Below are 19,455 nucleotides of genomic sequence, written 5' to 3' on the forward strand. Positions count from 1 at the left end.
TCAATTGGCCATACTCCCAGCAGGCTTTGCGGTGCCAATGGGAAAAGATGAGCGTCAACCACTTGATGTTTATGTCAATACACTGCAGTCAATGGGAAGAGATCAGTGTTGGAGGGTTGACGTGTATGTCAATACATTGTGTTCAATTTGAAAAGATGAGCGTCACAGAGTTGATGCTTATGTCAATACTTTCCAGTAAATGGGGGGCTTAGACAGACTCTATTCCCCCCTCTCACAGTCTCTCCTTCTCTTTGCCTGTCTCTATCCCCCATCCTCCTTATCCCTATCTCTTCTTTCTCCCTCTGCTTTCTATTTCTTCCTTACTGCTCTTTCTTTTTCCCTCTCTGCTCTCTCTCTCTCCCCACTTCTCCTTCTCCCCCTCTCTCCTTCCTCCACAGACAGAATATTGACACATAAATATGTGTCAACACAGGCCATCCCTGTAAGGTAACGATGGGTTGTGTGAAAGGATGGGTAGCTTCAAGTAAGATCTACCTTTCTGCAATGTAGTCGGGGTGGGCCGACTTAATTAATAGTGACACGTGGCAAGGACTACAGGCTATCACAGACTACAAAGGCAAATCCAGCTGTCTGGTGCCGACTGAAGCCTCCCTCCCAGACAAGCTTAACACAGATTGCATCCCTGGCTGTGTCCTCGGAGTGTGCACTGAGCAACTGGAGGGTGCCTTCTCGGACATCTTCAACCTGTCCCAGGCTGTAGTCCCCACTTGGTTCAAGAAGACCAGCGTCGTCCCAGTGCCCAAGAAAACCAAGGTGACATGCCCAAATGACTATCGCTCCGTCACATTCACCCCTATCATGAACTGCTTTGAGTGGCTGATCGTGGCGCACATCAAGGCCAGCATGCCAAGCACACTGGAAAGACTCCAATTTTCCTACCACTCCAACAGATACACGGAATATCTGGACAAGAGGAACACCTATGTGAGAATGCTGTTCATTGACTACAGTTCAGAGTTCAACACCATTGTTCCTTCCAAGCACAACACCAAGCTCAGAGCCCTGAATCTGCAATTGGATTCTGGACACCCTGACTGGCAGACCACAGGCTGTGAGGATGGTCAAAAACACTTCCTCCACACCGACTCTTACCACAGGCCCCCCCCCAGGGGTGTGCCCTCAGTCCTCTGCTGTACTCCTTGTTCACCATTGACAGCGTGGTTTGCCTGACACCAACTCCATCATTCAAGTTTGCCAATGACACCATGGTTGTAGGCCTGATAACCAATGACAATGAGTCAGCCTATAGGGAGGAGGTGCTAAGTGAACAGGTATTGTGGTGCCAAGACCACAACCTCATCCTCAACGTCAGCAAAGCAAAGGAGTTGATTGTTGAATTCAGGAAGCAGAGGAGGGAACACGCCACGATCTACACCACGAGGACTGCAGTATTAGAGTCCCCAGTCACAAGGAAAGTAGAGCGTCCACATCACCGAGGGCTTGACATGGATCCACAACACCACCACTCTTCTCAAGAGGGTGCAACAGCACCTCTACCTCCTAAGGAGGCATGCCATGCCGGGTCCTTTCTAAATACTACCGCTGCACGATCTAGAAAGTCCAGACCATTTGCATTACATCCTGGCATGGGAATTGCCTCATCCAGAACCACAAGACCCTCCAGCGTGTGGTGAAGACGGTCCAGTACATCACTAGGGCAGTGTTCCAACCCATCTCATGAAATCTATTTGAAACGGAGCCTGAGGAAGTCTCACAGCAGCGTCAAGGATCCCACACACCCCATTCCTGAGCTGTTCGCTCCCTTACTGTCAGGCAGACTGTATCGGAGCATGAGGTCTGATACCAACAGGCTCAGAGACTTTGGATCTTCAAGCCATCAGACTGCTGAACACTCAAACTGGATTGACCACCTGCACTGACTCTCCGCTCCTTAGCACTCACTCACTCACTCACTCACTCACTCACTCACTTAATTGCAGGAGAGTACCCCCTTTCTGATACTTGAGTAAATATTGTACTATAAATGGTGCCTTCCTTTATACTTATGCTAAAATGTTTTTCTATTCTACTGAGCCATTTACTTTGTTTGTATTCTGATCTTTTATTGTAATGTAGTTCACGAAAGTTCAGTCAGGAAATCTGGTCTGAATGCTTGTTTAACTTCATTCAGTAAGCATGACTTTTGTTTCCTAGTAGGAATGAATACAAACGTATCAACAGCAAAGCTTCTTGTTCCTTCTCTTCTTTCCTGGAATGTCCATCACCGATTTACGGTTGCTATTTCACCTATGGGCTCACTTTGGCAATTATCCCCTTCCTCCCTCTCAACCAATTGGCGTAAATCTTGGGATGTATTTATGTCAACTTACCTTAGTTCTCTCATTTGATGTTTTTCAGCAACAGTTTGACAACCATCCACCTCCCAACAAGCTATAATAACCTGAAGGCCCATCATTGGAACTTCTTTACCCCAGCGAGGGGGTTTCGATGGTACCTGCCATCACTTCATCTGGCTCAGAGGATCTTCCCTCGGAGACGAGGCCATACCCCAAACTATTTAATAAAGATTCATATTGCTTCTTGTTTTTGTTGTTCATTCCGTTAAGACTGTACTTGATTGAAGTTGCATTGTCGAGAAGGAACCTGCAAGTAATGTCTCCCTTGTACATACGACTAATAAATATTTCTAAGGTTGAGGCCTTAACTCTAACCTTCTCAGCTCAACCCTAGCTGTAACCTTAACTTCTTGTCCAGTAACTCTAGACAACCCTAATGAACAACAGATGATTTAGCTCTATCCCCCACTACTTTGCAGAAAGGTAGGCCTCACTTGAAGCCTGACATAGAGTTAATGTGCTATTGAGTGACATCGGCAGAACGGTTATTAACAGTTTCTCTTAAGATTTGTCTTTTCACCTTTAGGTTACTGTGTACTGAGTGGAATCACAGAGGTACAGGCCAGATGTAAAATCCCAAAATGTAATGTGCAGGCTGTCAATTTGGGGTTTATAAAAAGTTTAGATTCATCATGGTTATGAACTAAGCATTGTTGCACTGAGCACAACCTTGGATTTTTTACACCTTTTTTGGAAAGTTTGTGGCTTTCAGTTTGCAGAAAAGGTTCAACTTGAATGTTACCAATATGTCAGTGTTTAACATGTGTGCAAATGCTTAAACTAAGTTTTGAATCTAGACTAGAAACAAAATTCAGGTATAGGATCGTTCAACAGACGCTCCCGATGAACGCAAGCCTACACCTGACCATGTGAAATTAACTCTTTACAGTAAAAACTTGGTCACATAGAGAACAACGACTTTTCCATAGAAAAGTATTACCTACAGCCCTCATATAACCATGCCTCATCCGTGGACTGCAATTGAGCAAGCTAACCGTCCTGCCACACAACCCATCCTGACTTTATAGTTGAGGTTCTGTTTACTGTGGCAACAGGAAATGGCTTAATTCATCCTCAACATGGTGCGTCATTCTTTCCCTGCAGTCAAACAAAAACACAATCTTCCATCCTCTATAGTACGATCGATTGTTAAAGGTCACGAACAGTCAGTCATGTTTTTTGGTACATGTGATGAAAGCAGATCAAAGTAAAAATGAACAAAGAATGAAAAATGACTGTTGCTTTGACATTGATGTAAAGTTCCTGGTCCCCCTCCAAAATGTCACACACTTGGGAGGAGGAGGCATTATTAAGGGGATAGAGTGACGTCACCCTAACTCTAATTGTAATACACTGACGAAGGCCTTGAGGCCGATACATAAAGATTAATAAAGAGCAGTGATACTAGCAAGAGCAGTCTGCGGGTTTCTTTCTTTTTTTTCTCTCATCTTATTCAATTGTTACCATGCGTCTACAACAAAGATAGCGCAGATGTGCGAGTGACTTTTGAATACACCAATGGTAACATGATACTCTCTTACCTAATTTAAATAAGGCCCGCCTTGTAACCAACATTGGAGAAGGCGTGTTTGGTTTAAATAGCTACTCTACTGGTGCCAACATTTGACTGTAGGTTGTCAGCAAATATAATTAAACGTTTACACTTCATATATGGCAAAGATACTTATGTCTTTCCCCTTCATCTGTGTTTGACTAGCTTGGTCTTCAGCCAGCCCGGAACAAAAGGGTGGGGAAGGGTCATTCAAAACTCTGACGCAGTTGTCATGTCAATACATCAGTCAGTGCTACTGTGAACCGTATCACAAGAGATGCCAAACGGGAGATGCAATAAAATGCAAATGAATTACTTAAAAATCATACAATGTGATTTTCTGGATTTTTGTTTTAGATTCCGTCTCTCACAGTTGAAGTGTACCTATGATAAAGAATTACAGACCTCCTCATGCTTTGTAAGTAGGAAAACCTGCAAAATCGGCAGTGTATCAAATACTTGTTCTCCCCACTGCAGATGGCTACCAAGGTCGAATGCAATGTAAATACGCCGAGGATAGCTAGATCAGATGTGGATGGTGGAGTGTCATTCACTCCCAAGTGTGTATTATCATCTCTCCAGCTGGAGGGACAGTTGGCGATAAGTCCTATTGGATTTCTCAGAGCTCACATTACCCAGCATGCTCTTATACAGCGAGAGCATGGCAAGAAAAAAAGTACCAGTAGTAGAGAATTTACAAGTAACTGCCAAAATAAAGGAAAAACCAACATTGTGTCTTAATAGGGGGTTTGGCCACCACGAGCTGCCAGAACAGCTTCAATGCTCCTTGGCATAGATGCGACAAGTGTCTGGAACTCTATTGGAGGGATGTGACACCATTCTTCCATGAGATATTCCATAATTTGGTGTTTTATTGATGGTGGTGGAAAACGCTGTCTCAGGCCCAGCTCCAGAATTTCTCATAAGTCTTCAATTGGGTTCAGAGCTGGTGACTGAGACACACACATACACTTTAAACCCCCTTTGCTCTTTTGAGACCCCTCTTTCAAAGTCAGAGCTTTTCTTCTACCCATGGTTGCCAAAATAATGGGCAACTGGGCATTTTAATCCATGACCCTAATCATGATGGGATGTTAACTGCTTAATTAACTCAGGAACCACACATGTATAGAAGCACCTGCTTTCAAAAATAGAAATGCAACAATTTCAAAGATTTTACTGAGTTACAGTTAATATAAGGAAATAAGTAAATAAATTAATTAGGCCCTAATCAATGGATTTCATATGACTGGGAATACAGATATGCATTTGTTGGTCACAGATACCTTTAAAAAAAGTAGGGGCGTGGATCAGAAAACCAGTCAGACCCTGGCGAGGATGACGAGCACGCAGATGAGCTTCCCTGAGACGATTTCTGACAGCGTGCAGAAATTCTTCAGTTGCGCGAACCCACAGTTTCATCAGCTGTCCGGGTGCCTGGTCTCAGACATTTCAACAGGTGAAGAAGACGGATGTGGAGGTCCTTGGCTGGCATGGTTACACATGGTCTGCAGTTGTGAGGCCGGTTGGACGTACTGCCAAATTCTCTAAAACAATGTTGGAGGCAGCTTATGAATATGAAATGAATATTCAATTTTCTGGCAACAGCTCTGGTGGACATTCCTGCAGTCAGCATGCCAATTGCACGCTCCCTCAAAACAAGACATATGTGGCATTGTGTTGTATGACAAAACTGCACATTTTAGAGTAGCCTTTTATTTATTTTTTATCTTTATTTAATTAGGCAAGTTAGTTAAGAACAAATTCTTATTTGCAATTACGGCCTACCCAAAGGCCTCCTGCGGGGATGGGGGTTGGGATAAATGTAATAAAAATTAAATGTAATAAAACTATAGGACAAAACACACATCACGACAAGAGAGACAACACAACACTACATAAAGAGAGACCTAAGACGACAACATAGCATGGCAGCAACACATGACAACACAGCATGGTAGCAACACTACATGACAACAACATGGTAGCAACCCACAGTTTAATAAACACAAGGTGCACCTGTGTAATGATCATGCTGTTTAATCTTCTTGATATACCACACCTGTCAGGTGGATGAATTCTCTTGGCAAAGGAGAAATGCTCACTAACAGGGATATAAACAAATTTGTGAGTATGGAACATTTATGGGACATTTTATTTCAGCTCATGAAACATGGGACCAACACTTTACGTGTTGTGTTTTTATATTTGTGTTCAGTATACTTTGTATCCCTCATTTAAGTGTTTCTTTATTTTTGTCAGTTACCCGTAGAATACAGTAGTCAATACAGGGACAATAAAGGGCTTTAAAACATTGAAGAAACCCCTATAATGGCTTCTTGACTAGACTATACAGCAGTAGTTATTAAGCCACTTAAGATGGAGGCACACAGCAAATTGAGACATGTTATAAGTATGTATAGTGTAACGAGAAATTACAAGTATTGGTCACTACAAACATGTCATACACGGCAGGGAAGTAGTGCTCAGTCCTTCATAAAGTGGGCACAGCTTAGGTTAAGACAGGGTAGTAGGAAATGAACATCCTATGACTGTTTTTAAAAGGCCTTTTTTGATGACAATTGCATGTGCATTTTGTAATTAGTTTCCTACCCTGGCTTTAGATGTCAGAAATCACAGTTTAATAAGAGGAATTGACCCTATGTTCAGCTGGATGGAATAACTAGCACCATCATCACAGCTAGGGGTCAATCAACATTCCTGTTCAATAATCATATACGTTTCTTTTTGAACAGACAATAATGTAGTAAGAGCACTCAGGTCTCCATGGCAGAGAGAGGAACAGCTCATTATGCCAATTTCCAGATTATTAAGATAACTGGGTGGATTTCATACATTTCCCCCCCCCCCAATAAGAACTTGTACTTGTTACATGGCATGACTATGAATCATGATGAATTGAATCCACAATTAAATACTGAGAGCGCAATCAGCAGATGATTGTAAATGTATCTTGGCGGATTTGCTTTTAGTTTATTCTTCATAAACCGGCTCCTGCACTATGCATACTGCACTATGCCGTAACATTATATAGATCCTCCACAGTTGTTTTTTTACAATACTTTTCTATGAAACACCATCCTTTTGGCCTCTCCAGTGTTCTATTGTAAGTGGTTGTTTTAAAGGGTTGTAAACATTGACCAGTAAGCACAGGGAATGATTGACACATGAGCACTTTCAGAGGGGGTGGGTAGCCTGGATAACATTCTGTTATCGAGGGGTAACACAGCAGAAACAGACTTGTTTCGGGCAAGGGGGCAGTAGTGGGCCGACCCTGCCCTGAGAGCATACCTGGGTTTAAATACTATTCAGAATCATGTTAAATACATTGTCTGCTTGATTAAGCTTGCCTGGCTTAATAATGGCCCAATAGTATAGTTCCAAAATTGCAAACCTCGCTCTCCTGGCACATCAAAGTATGTGAAAGATTTCAAGTATAGTATTTGAACCCAGTTCTGCCTGAGAGACCCCTAACGGAGCATGCTCAGATCAGACTTTGGCCTTCTTGTTGATGAGAACGGAGCAACAGGTGAGGGCTCCGTCTACCTTGACCTTCTCCATGTTCGACACTGGGATCAACATGTGGTCCTTCAGCTTCTCAAACACCTAGGGAAGAGAGTGAGAGAGGGAATATGTCTGTCTTCACCTTCCGTAACATTGTTTACAGGCATTGTTCATTTTACAATGATTTGGAAGCACTTACGAGGGATGCAAATCTAAGAATGACCATTTTAGGTATAGCGAGTTCTCAGTCTTCTGAAGATAGAAAAACTAAGTGAGAAATATTACAGCATCTCCAGAAACCCTCAACGCAATGTGTCACCCTGTGGAGCCCCTCCAGAAGAAGACCACTGTTTTCCTAAGACACTTCCAAGCCAGAATATATATATATATATATTTTCTCTCTCCCTCTCTCCATGGGAAACACATGTTAACATTGCCAAAGCAACAACCAAAAACAACAACTTAGAAATAATTAAAAGGTCACCACCATTTTTAAACTATTTTCATTTCTACATTTTGTAGAAAAAAATGTAAAGTAAAAAAGTTCTAAACGATGACCTCATCAAAAGTTTAAACATTTTAAAAACAGTGATTTTCAAACACTATGAAATTTGCGGTGACATGGGAGCTAGGAAATACCCTCCCTCTGGCTAGAAACTCATTGCAGGGTTTAAAAATCACTTTTTTTTACCCTGTGATGTCACACAGAAGCATTTCTTAGGACCTTTCTTATCTTTTTAACCACAGATCATAGAATCATACTGTTTTCATACATGTAGACACTGGTTTGGGTGCTGGAGACAATGAATATGAGGTTGACTGGCAGAATTGCCCTTTAACAGTAAACATTACACACAAAAGTAAAAAAAAAAAAATCCCCTTCTGTCATACTAAAAGCCTGGGCTTGCAGTACCGTAAGAGCAACAAGCAACCCACCCAACTCTGACCTATCAAATCCTCCAGCCATGAATCAACAGGTCTTACTCTGGCCTTCCTACAACCAATACATAGAACAGGGATAAACCCCATCAACCATTGGAGGGGGATCACGAGGTCAGGGGGGGGGGGGGGGGGGGGGGGGGGGGGCGATGCACTTTATCCAAACTCCTCTCCGCCTAACTCCTTTTTTTTCTTCTAAATCTGTTCTCTCGCTCTCTTTCACTCAAGTGTTTCTGTTTTTATGGCAGTGAGTCTGTTCTTTCCAGCTGGGTTGTTATTACTGTGGTTGAAATTTATACAAGGGGTAGGAGAACTTCACTGTGGGGGATGGCTGAGACCTTTTGTCTAGTCGACTTCAATCTCTCTTCTCAGCCCCCCCCCCCCCCCCCCCCCCCCCTTTATGTAACGCTACTAAAAATAGCCAGAGACAGAATTTTTAGGGTGAGAATGTTTAATGTTTATACTGTTAGAAAGCGGAGCGGCTTTGCAGGCAGTGAGCGGGTTCGGTCTGATTGGGTTGACGAATCTCTCTCTCATTCTCTTCCTCCCTCTCTCTCTATCTGAAGGGGGGGGGGGTGTCTGTCTGTCTAGATTACTGTTATATAGATGTGCTAAGTTCAATCAGGCTGAGAGGGCGCACAGCTTGTTTTTGTATCTCCCAGATCTGCTCTTCCAGAGTGGTGGTTGCGAGAGATTACATGGAACTGTGTCTGACAGTCTGACACGCAGAAATGTATCCCTGTGTTCCGACACCCCTGATGATTGTGATTCCAACACCTCTACATTTAATGACTCTTCATCCCACAGATGGTGCGCAGAGAGGCAGAAAGCGCCCCAAGCTTCGATCCAAGACCCATATGAATACACTCTACAGTGGCCTGATACAGGACACTGACGCAGACACTCTGGTTTTATGTTTCGGGTTGAATTCCCCTTTAGCCAATCCTCAAGACACATATTACATTAAGCCTTGGGAAATCGGACAACAGTTCCAAATCCAACGAGACGTATTTCAATAAATGCTTCGTACTAAAAATAAAATGTTCAAGTTTGGGTTTTAACCGCAGAGAACATTTGAGGTCTGTGCAGATTGCAGGGTGTTGGTTGTCATAGTGACACAGGAATGCGTAGCGACAATGAGGAGTCTAAATGACATGGCTCATCCTCAGCCGTCTCTAACAGCTACAGAGACAATAACATGTCATTCACTGCTCCCATACGAGCTGACATCCAAGGGTCACGACAAAGTGCAGGGATATTTACGACAAACATATGCATACAAGACGACAAATATAAATATTCAGTGGCTAATAACTGGGGGAGCACAGAGATTGGCATGTGTGTGCTAGTGCACAGTGTGTGTGTGCTAGTGCACAGTGTGTGTGTGTGTGCTCACTTTGGCACTCTCTGGGAACTCCTCTGGGGTGCAGTGTAGCAGTACATGGCCTTTGCTGGGGAGGTTCATGTAGATGGTGTTGGCTGCAATGTCATCAGGCACCGTCAGCTTGTTGTAGCGATGGTCACTCATCTGCTGCATGATCTACAGACACACAGGGAGACAGACAGACAGATGTCTGGTAAGCTGTGAGCGGGGCACACAGAGCCACGGTGAGATTGGAAAGAAGCCCAGTCCAAATTCTCTCCTAAACCTCTTGGCCATAGCTCTCTGATGTTTCTAGATATGTAACGAATATGGTGGGAGCGCTACCCCTACACTGCTTATACCTTTCCAGGCAAACATTGAAGGGAATGGTCGAAGGAGGAGGGGCAAGGATCATATTGTGGCTGGGCAAAAAGGAACCAGACCCTGCTGTTTTTGCCTGCTCCAGTCCTAACCTCCAAACCACTATCTGGGTGGCTGGGCCTTAATGGAGAACACAGACGGGCAGACAGACTGACTGACATTCTTTCATGGCAGATGTCATGTTATTTATGTAATCTGCTGGGTCGGGGCTTGGGGGAGAAGGAGCAGCACTAGTTCAAGCACTATGACCTGAATGCAGAGAAGAGCAGATGTGTGAGAGTGTGTGTGTGTGTGTGTGTCCAATGTTTACGACCTGAACACCGGTGGATACCTTAGAGGAGGAAAAGGATGAGGGAGAGCAAAAGTAAACATTGAAAAGGAATTGTCATCTCCTTCCCCTCTTCCCTGACTTCTTCCTCTCGCCCCTTTTGCTCTGCACCTCTTTTTTATATCATGCAGAGAGAGAGTCTGAGCTGGTGTGTGTGTGTGTGTGTGTGTGTGTGTGTGTGTGTGTGTGTGTGTTTGAGGAGAATTTGGGTTAGAAGAGAGATTGTGGTGTTGATCCATGATGATAAATCTCAAAACCCCTCACGATGCTCCATTTGTCTCTGTGGATCATGACGTGAACAATGGGCTTTGTGGTTTGGCCTGTTCACACATTCCCCTCTACCCTGGGGTTGGCCGGTGTGCGTGTGTGTGAGAAATGTGCATGTGTCTGGTATGTGTTTGTATCTCCCAGATCTGCTCTTCCCGAAAGGCGGTTGCCGGCTCCGCCCGGCCTGGCGGGGTGAGAAAATGACCATAAACACCTTGGCTTATGTATGGCGTGTTGCGTGACCGCAGCAGTCCTAAATGAAACACGGTCCATGTGCGTGACCGCGAGCGCTCTCTTCACACACAGGAGGATTAGCGGTCTGGCATGAAAGACTGAGTCAGAGAGGTGAGAGACTATATGACACTCACGCCAAACAGATCAGTATTTCCCTCAGTTTTATAATAGTTATAATTTTCTCTCCTCTCAAATCCAAGTCGGACATTGATGAGGGATCATTTTTGGACTTCAGGCAAGTCCTCAGTTTCTTTATCACATAATGACATCACTCCATCGTGTGGGTCAGAGGGCACAGAGCAGTAGCCAATGCCTGAGGAGATGTGGTATAACGACTAGTCTCATGACAGACGGGCTAGAAAACACGTGAGATCTGGTTTTGGGTGCCGATAGAACATAATGGCAGACCACAGCTAGAGGAGAGGAGACACACTGAAAGGCAGTCTATAGGAAATGCTACACTAACAGGACGAGGACTGTCTGATGAGCTGTCCAATTACTTTCTAATCTCAACTGACTGATGTTAAACCAGTACTCCCCATTTCAGTCCTCCTGGGCACAATTTTCCCTTCACTGAACTCTTCCCCATATACTGTAGGAATTGTTACTACCTCAGTCAAGCTTACAAACCCCCTTCAGATGAGCGTCTTGCTCTCTAACGTAACACAAATGGGGCACAACAGAACTGGATTACAACCAATGAACGATCTCTACAGTGAGCAGTGCCTCTCTCACAATGACTATGTACATTCCCCCGAAGTACTGTTTAATATGAAAAACTGCTGAATGTGTGACGGAATGTGCAGAGTCAATCTTGCTAAACAAAATATTCACTGGGAGGTAACGGAATACCCTACGAGCAACAAACAGACACATAACAAAAGCTACTGTCACGTCAATGAAGGGATATGGGATGCCATTCCTCTAAAGTCACCAGTACACAGAGTATTCTTGCAGCACACTTACAATATGTGGAATTTTCACAGTTCACACAATTTTCCCTGACCCGTGTAGCCATTAAACTAAGTTGTTACAATGTCTCTTTTCAAAAACACACTCACAAACCAGTTGCTATCCAATGGACCAGGGGAATGGTTTTTAGACTGTAATGGCTACCTGTTGATGTCATTATTTGGGATTGGTCCTTGACACACATTTCTTCCCAGAGAACTGACTGTTATTGGCTTATGGTCCATGTTTATTCCTGTCCCTTTAGGCCAGCGTCTCTTCAAGAAGGTGAATGCGGGGGCACAAGTGGTGGCATCTGTGTGAATGGGGGGGGTTAGCTGCTCCTTCTGACCTGAGGCTGGGTACACCAAAACATTACGGGTTAAAAACAACCCAATTTTTGGGTTATTTGGTAACCCAGTGCTGGGTAAATATTGGACAGAACACACGCTGGGTTATCTTGATCCAGCCAGTTGGGTTGTGTGAATAACCCAACATGTTGTGTGGTTGGGATTACACAAACATGGGTTTTATTCACTTTCATGCTGGGTTAACCCAGCAGTTGGGTCTTTTTAATGTAATCCTTAGGTTATTTTCAGGAGACATGGCTTAATAGAGGTGTGGCTTTCAGATAGATATTTTTGGCCACCCGTAAGGGTAAATGTCATTCCTGTTCATATGTTGTATTGTATCAAATGTTAAGATTGTACTCTGCAATTTTGAATGTGCCTTAAGTTGGCATATTTCATTATTATAAAATATGAATAATATGAACATTACTAATTGCATATTGTAATGAAGTGGTAAGTATCCCAACTTTGGGATTTGTATAGGGTCTTAAGAAACACACATTTCTGTAAGCCTCATAAAAGCTTTAAAACGATCAGTGTTCAGCGCTAACAATACAACATAACAGACTAACATAAATACATTTACTCTCACAGGTGGCCAAAAATAACTATTTGAAAGCCATGCCCCAAGTCTTCTGATCATGCCTCAATAACCCAGAATCAACAACTCAACAGTTATCTTTTTAAAGAAAATAACCCAACTAATTGAAGCAATGCCTGCAACCCAGTATTTTGTAGTGTAAAGGGCTGGGTCTGGGGTATAGGCCTGGGGTTGAGGCTGGGGTGTGGGATATAAAGCTGGTGTCTGGGTATAGGGCTGGGGGTATGGGCTTGGGGATAGGGCTGGGGCAGAAAGCTGGGCCTGGGGTCAGTTATGGGCCAATCAGTGAGTACTTTAAGCATAAGTCAACCTGGAACCCTGGTTCACTGGAAAGGGAGAGTGTGCGTGAGAGAGCATTAGCACTTCAGTTTAAGTAAGAGGGAGTATTTTGTGGAGATGACTTCACGGCTGAGGCTTGGCAGTGATAGCCACAATTGTTATGAGTACGATCAGATGATGGAATTCATCCGGTACACGTCCTCAACTTGGGAGGGCTAAACATAGTATGACTGCAGACTATGCAAGGCACACACACACACACACACATGCATGCAAGGACACACAGATGCACACACACAAACACTGGCTGCCACATTTGGTGTACCGTCAACTATACTGTATCAGAACCATGACTCAGTATCAGACCAGACATGGTAACATGGTAATACAGTCATAGCCTGCTTTAGTAACAAAGTCATAGTTTGGTCTGTGAATAACATGCCAACCTTATACCACTACTTCACTACTCAAAATTAGGTGTGCGTTCACAAAAGCTCACCAAGGAAATCCAGCCAGCAGGCATGTAATAATATCTAATGATATTATCATTAGATTTGAGCTACATTCACAAAAACAACCCCTTTACGTGCATTACAGCTACATTCACAGCAACAGCAACCCATTTACATTCTTTACAATAGCATTCACAACAAGCCCTTTTGCGTTCATTATAGCAGCATTTCCCAACTCCAGTCCTTAAGTACCCCCAACAGCACACATTTTTGTTGCAGCCCCAGACAAACTCACCTGATTCCACCAAAGATTGCCTATTATACTGACAAGACAGTCAAGTGACCGCTTTAACAATGGAAATACATGTCCTCAAAGGCAAAATGAAAGGCAGGCAGGAGGTGAGATCAGGTGGGACCATTCTAGCAGATACACGTGAACAGGCCATAGAGATAGAGGACTCATCTTTGTATCGGTGCCATTATAGCATCTGCGACAGCATGGGCAGCACAATTGAGAAAATCTCAATTTTAAAGTAGTCTGTTTTTTTCCTCTTCATTGGCTGATTGCTCCCAACTCACAGGAATCCCCACCCAGTTGACTACTTACATTTTTTTTAAACATTTCATTTATCTAGGCAAGTCCGTTAAGAACAAATTTACATTTTTACAATGACGGCCTTTCCCTGGCCAAATCCTCCTCTAACCTAACCCAGACGACGCTGGGCCAATTGTGCGCCGCCCTATGGGACTCCTGATCACGGCCGGTTGTGATACAGCCCGGGATCAAACCTGGGTCTGTAGCGGTGGTGGGCAATTCCAGTCCTCGATAGGGCCTGATTGGTGTCACAGTTTTGCCCCAGCCCCTATCTAACACACTCACACTCACCTAATCATGATATTCAGTTTAGAATGCAATTTGATTAATCAGCTGTGTTTGCTAGGGATGGAGAAAAAGTGTGACACCAATCAGGCCCCCGAGGACTGGAGTTGCCCACCCCTGGTCTGTAGTGACGCCTCTAGCACTGAGACGCAGTGCATTAGACCGCTGTGCCACTTGGGAGCCCAATGGTGTAAGATGGTGTAAGCACTCAATGGCAATGGCCACGCTAAAACGAGTTATATCCATGATGAGTTCTCTGTTTAGCTCTATGACAACAGGCACAACTCCGATATAAAGTCATTTTTTCAAAGTTGGCGAAATGTCATGTGTGTCCACTTATGTCAGTGCATTCATCACAACCGAACCATAACAAAACTTATATTCGATCTAATAAGCCTCACGCAGCAAATTCAACACTCATTGACCTCAAATTCCTAACGTTGTGGGCTAATTTTCGTGGAAAGATTTTGGACTGAGTAAAACCTCTCACGTCGCCTCTTCCTCTCTGATTCAACTCATTGAGGACTTAATGATTAGTTGACAAGTTGGATCAGGTGTACCTTATGATCTCAGCCGTTCATTAAAGTCCTTTGTAACTACAGCTAATTGCTTGTTGGAGGAAGGGGGAGGGGTAATCAGGAATTACAATGCTGTGAGAAATTATGTCATTAACTCATGCTAATGGCCCTTCTCGCTTTTCTCTACAATAGCTAATGGAATCTTAATGGGGCTCCAGTGTGTGTCAACTAAAAGTGTGCTGTATTAGTTAGCTATCACTATTACAGAAGTAGGATCTTAATTTGAGCCAGTTTTATACAGCAGGAAGATAATCCTGCAGCAACAGAAAATGTGAATTATAATTAATGTACATTTTTGTCAGGGTCGATATTTTTTAATTTCAATTAATTTTTTATTCATTCATTTTTTGTTATTAGGGCAAATCAAATCAGAAATTACAAACTTGAGAAGCCTTTTAAAAACTCAAGTACACTACAAGTTTGCATTTGCAGGAAAAATTCTCAGCAACAAAAGAGTGAACAAATTAAGATCCTGCACCGTATGTAATAATTCATTACCAGTGTAAATAACTAATACTTGGATATGTTTGCCTCAGTATGTTGAGTGAGCTAAGGATAACATTGGAGAATAAACATATGTACAGTCCTTACACATCTCATTGATAAGGATAATTGTATGCCACAGGAAGAGTCGCTGATGCAATTGTAACAGCTAATGGGGATCCACATGAACAAATAAGTACTTGGAATTGGACATGGAATTTTGTCTGTCTGTCTGTGGTTGAAGTATGTAGAATCTGTAGATAGTTCCTCTCAACTTATTTAGTGTTTCAACACTTTGCATCCCTGGGCCAGTAGGGGGTGACGTCTCACTGAGAAGGCAGATGAGGAAGAACTCTACCACTGAGAAAGCCTGGCTGTCAACTTTCAGGTGTGTCTGTCCCAGGTGTGCAGGGCCAGAATACTGAACAGGCTCGCAGGGCACATGCCCCGGGGCGCCTGACCTCCAGATAGCATATGATAGCAATGTGTAGAATTGCAGGACATTTGCTTTAAAACTGCAAAATGTTCTCTCAGCCTTATGGCAAAGTGTGAACAAAAGCATGAAATGAGCTATAAAACAGCATTTTTCTTCTTCTTCCATGACAAAAAAGTGTATAATTGCAGGAAATGTCCTTTTAAACTGCACCATTTTCTCTTACTTAACCTCATGACAAAACGTGTAGAATAGCATTATAAAACAGCACATTATTCTCTCTGCACCATGGCAAAATGGGTTGAAATGCAGTAGGTTTGCAGAATTCCAAAATAAAGAACAAAAAAAACAGGTTGGTGCCCCGGGGCCCCAAGTGCTGTAGTCCGACCGAGCAGGTGTGTGTGCTCACTTGTCTCTGAGGTTCCAAAATGTATCACATTCTGTTTTCTTGTCTGTACTGTGTATTGACACAGAGTTGCGTGCCAGGCTCGTGACTCAACCCCCCCGTCCCCCCGTCCCTACAGTCTGTGATTTGGAGTGGTGTGTGCATGCCAGTCTCCTGCTTTGATGCCGGGGAATTCCTTGTGTCTGTTCCTCAAAAAAGAACAGGCAGAGATTTATTGCAACAGTCTCCATGAAAGGTAGCAATATGTCACTGTCAGTGTGTTTGTGTTTGCTCCACATCTTTTATGAAGAGGATCTGTATTCCCTACAGGGTGTGTGTGCATCCCTATAGTGGTTATTCAAGGACTATCATTAGATTAGCCCCATTGATTCAGAAGCCCTGTCTTTGGTAATGAGGTGGTGAGCGTTTTAAACATTTAAACAATAGTTGTATAATTGAGGTTCAGCTGTGTATAACATGGATTATACTATAGATTAACTACGAACACACATTTATCAGCGGGAGATCACATTCACATGTGGTTTCTGCAGGCTTGTAGAAGTTGGAGTCAGAGGCAGGCATCATACCGCAGAGAGAGGGGGGACCTGTTGTCGTGTGAGGTGGGGGGGGTTGAGTCAACACGTGTGATGACCTGTCTTGCGTGTTACGCAGCGCTGTGAATGCCTGACAGAGGGGCAAGGAGAGGGGGGAGGGAGGGAGGAGGGAGCACAGGGCTGTACAGTTACAGTATATTGAGACAGAGCCAAAAATGAAAAGAGAAAAAAATAAATAGTGTCAATGTAAAATAAACACTCTTTAAACTTGATACGATTTCTTAGGTTTTCATGACTACAATCCCAATCATAGTTAAAGTTGGGAATACCTGGGAAAAGGCAATGAAAACCCTGCAAATCCCCAAAGATCCAAACATTCCTCGCATAGGTCCAACTCGGGTCCTTCCAAAGTAATGTAACAGCTAATGGGGATCCACATGAACAAATAAGTACTTAGACGGACATGGAATTCTGTCTGTCTGTCAGTCTGTCTGTGGTTGAAGTATGTAGAAGGGGTTTTGCACAAACGGGTCTTGTTCGTCATTTCCGGTCACAACTTGCAGACTTGTTAACGTGTTGCTGTGCGTTTTGTTGCCAACCTTACTTTGCTACCTGACAACTTTACGGTTTTTACTTTTTAATTACCGTTTATATTTTTTTGTTTTTTCCTCACTCAACTTTTTTTTTCATTCAACTTTTTCACTCCGGACGCTTTATCTGGACATGGTTCGTCAGGACCTCCAACAGCCGAAGCTAAGTAGTAACATTAACATGATGCCTTCTAATTGCAGTCGCTGTACTCATAATATACAGGAGAAAGATCGCCTTATGGCGAGGATAGCTGTGCTGCAAGCCCAGCTTCAGATGCAATCGTTAGGCAAGGGTAATTTCAGTGTAGGAAAGGATGAAACAGCATCTGTGCCACCAGTAACTACAGATAGTAACGTTAGTATGACTCCCCTCGCACCGTCCCCACAGCCGGACAACGTTCTCATGGCTTCTGGAGGGAAATGCTGTAGGAATGCTCATCCGGTGTCGCTCATTCAGCCCGACAGAAACTTTCAACCGGTTTTCCCCATTAAGCAGCGAGATGGAGTCTGAGGCCGAGCCTTCTCTGGTCTCTACTCCTCCCTTTACGGGGTCTGAGACGCCGAAGCTTCCCACCATTAGGTCTGACAAATTGAAAACCCTAGTCATTGGCAACTCCGCTACCCGCAGTATTAGACTTAAAACAAATCATCCAGCGATCATACACTGTTTACCAGGGGGCAGGGCTACTGACGTTAAGGCTAATCTGAAGATGGTGCTGGCTAAAGCTAAAACTGGCGAGTGTAGAGAGTATAGAAATATTGTTATCCACGTCGGCACCAACGATGTTAGGATGAAACAGTCAGAGGTCACCAAGGGCAACATAGCTTCAGCGTGTAAATCAGCTAGAAAGATGTGTCGGCATCGAGTAATTGTCTCTGGCCCCCTCCCAGTTAGGGGGAGTGATGAGCTCTACAGCAGAGTCTCACAACTCAATCGCTGGTTGAAATCTGTTTTCTGCCCCTCCCAAAAGATAGAATTTGTAGATAATTGGCCCTCTTTCTGGGACTCACCCACAAACAGGACCAAGCCTGGCCTGCTGAGGAGTGACGGACTCCATCCTAGCTGGAGGGGTGCTCTCATCTTATCTATCAACATAGACAGGGCTCTAACTCCTCTAGCTCCACAATGAAATAGGGTGCAGGCCAGGCAGCAGGCTGTTAGCCAGCCTGCCAGCTTAGTGGAGTCTGCCACTAGCACAGTCAGTGTAGTCAGCTCAGCTATCCCCATTGAGACCGTGTCTGTGCCTCGACCTAGGTTGGGCAAAACTAAACATGGCGGTGTTCGCCTTAGCAATCTCACTAGAATAAAGACCTCCTCCATTCCTGCCATTATTGAAAGAGATCGTGATACCTCACATCTCAGAATAGGGCTACTTAATGTTAGATCCCTCACTTCAAAGGCAGTTATAGTCAATGAACTAATCACTGATCATAATCTTGATGTGATTGGCCTGACTGAAACATGGCTTAAGCCTGATGAATTTACTGTGTTAAATGAGGCCTTACCTCCTGGTTACACTAGTGACCATATCCCCCGTGCATTCCGCAAAGGCGGAGGTGTTGCTAACATTTATGATAGCAAATTTCAATTTACAAAAAAAATAAAATTACGTTTTCATCTTTTGAGCTTCTAGTCATGAAATCTATGCAGCCTACTCAATCACTTTTTATAGCTACTGGGCCATATACAGCGTTCCTCAATGAGTTCCCTGAATTCCTATAAGACCTTGTAGTCATAACAGATCATATTCACATTTTTGGTGATTTTAATATTCACATGGAAAAGTCCACAGACCCACTCCAAAAGGTCTACGGAGCCATAATTTTGTCCAACATGTCTCTGGACCTACTCACTGTCACAGTCATACTCTGGACCTAGTTTTGTCCCATGGAATAAATGTTGTGGATCTTAATGTTTTTCCTCATAATCCTGGACTATCGGACCACCATTTTAT

The 19,455-nt window shown here is 43.6% G+C and overlaps 1 protein-coding gene across 2 annotated transcripts in view; it reads right to left on the bottom strand.

The window, feature by feature from the left end:
* Positions 1–6,062: 6,062 nt before the first annotated feature.
* LOC110521789 (N(G),N(G)-dimethylarginine dimethylaminohydrolase 1) overlaps positions 6,063–19,455 on the bottom strand; it is a 122,449-nt gene continuing 109,056 nt past the window's right edge. For both annotated transcript variants that reach the window (XM_021599656.2, XM_021599655.2), the window contains exons 5-6: positions 9,791–9,934; positions 6,063–7,557 (exon numbers count right to left, since the gene is read on the bottom strand). In XM_021599656.2, the coding sequence (XP_021455331.1) occupies positions 7,441–7,557; positions 9,791–9,934 (261 nt within the window). In that variant the 3' untranslated portion in view covers positions 6,063–7,440. The remainder of the gene's footprint in view (positions 7,558–9,790; positions 9,935–19,455) is intronic.

This window comes from Oncorhynchus mykiss, chromosome 30, assembly GCF_013265735.2.
Source record: "Oncorhynchus mykiss isolate Arlee chromosome 30, USDA_OmykA_1.1, whole genome shotgun sequence".
NCBI lineage: Eukaryota > Metazoa > Chordata > Actinopteri > Salmoniformes > Salmonidae > Oncorhynchus > Oncorhynchus mykiss.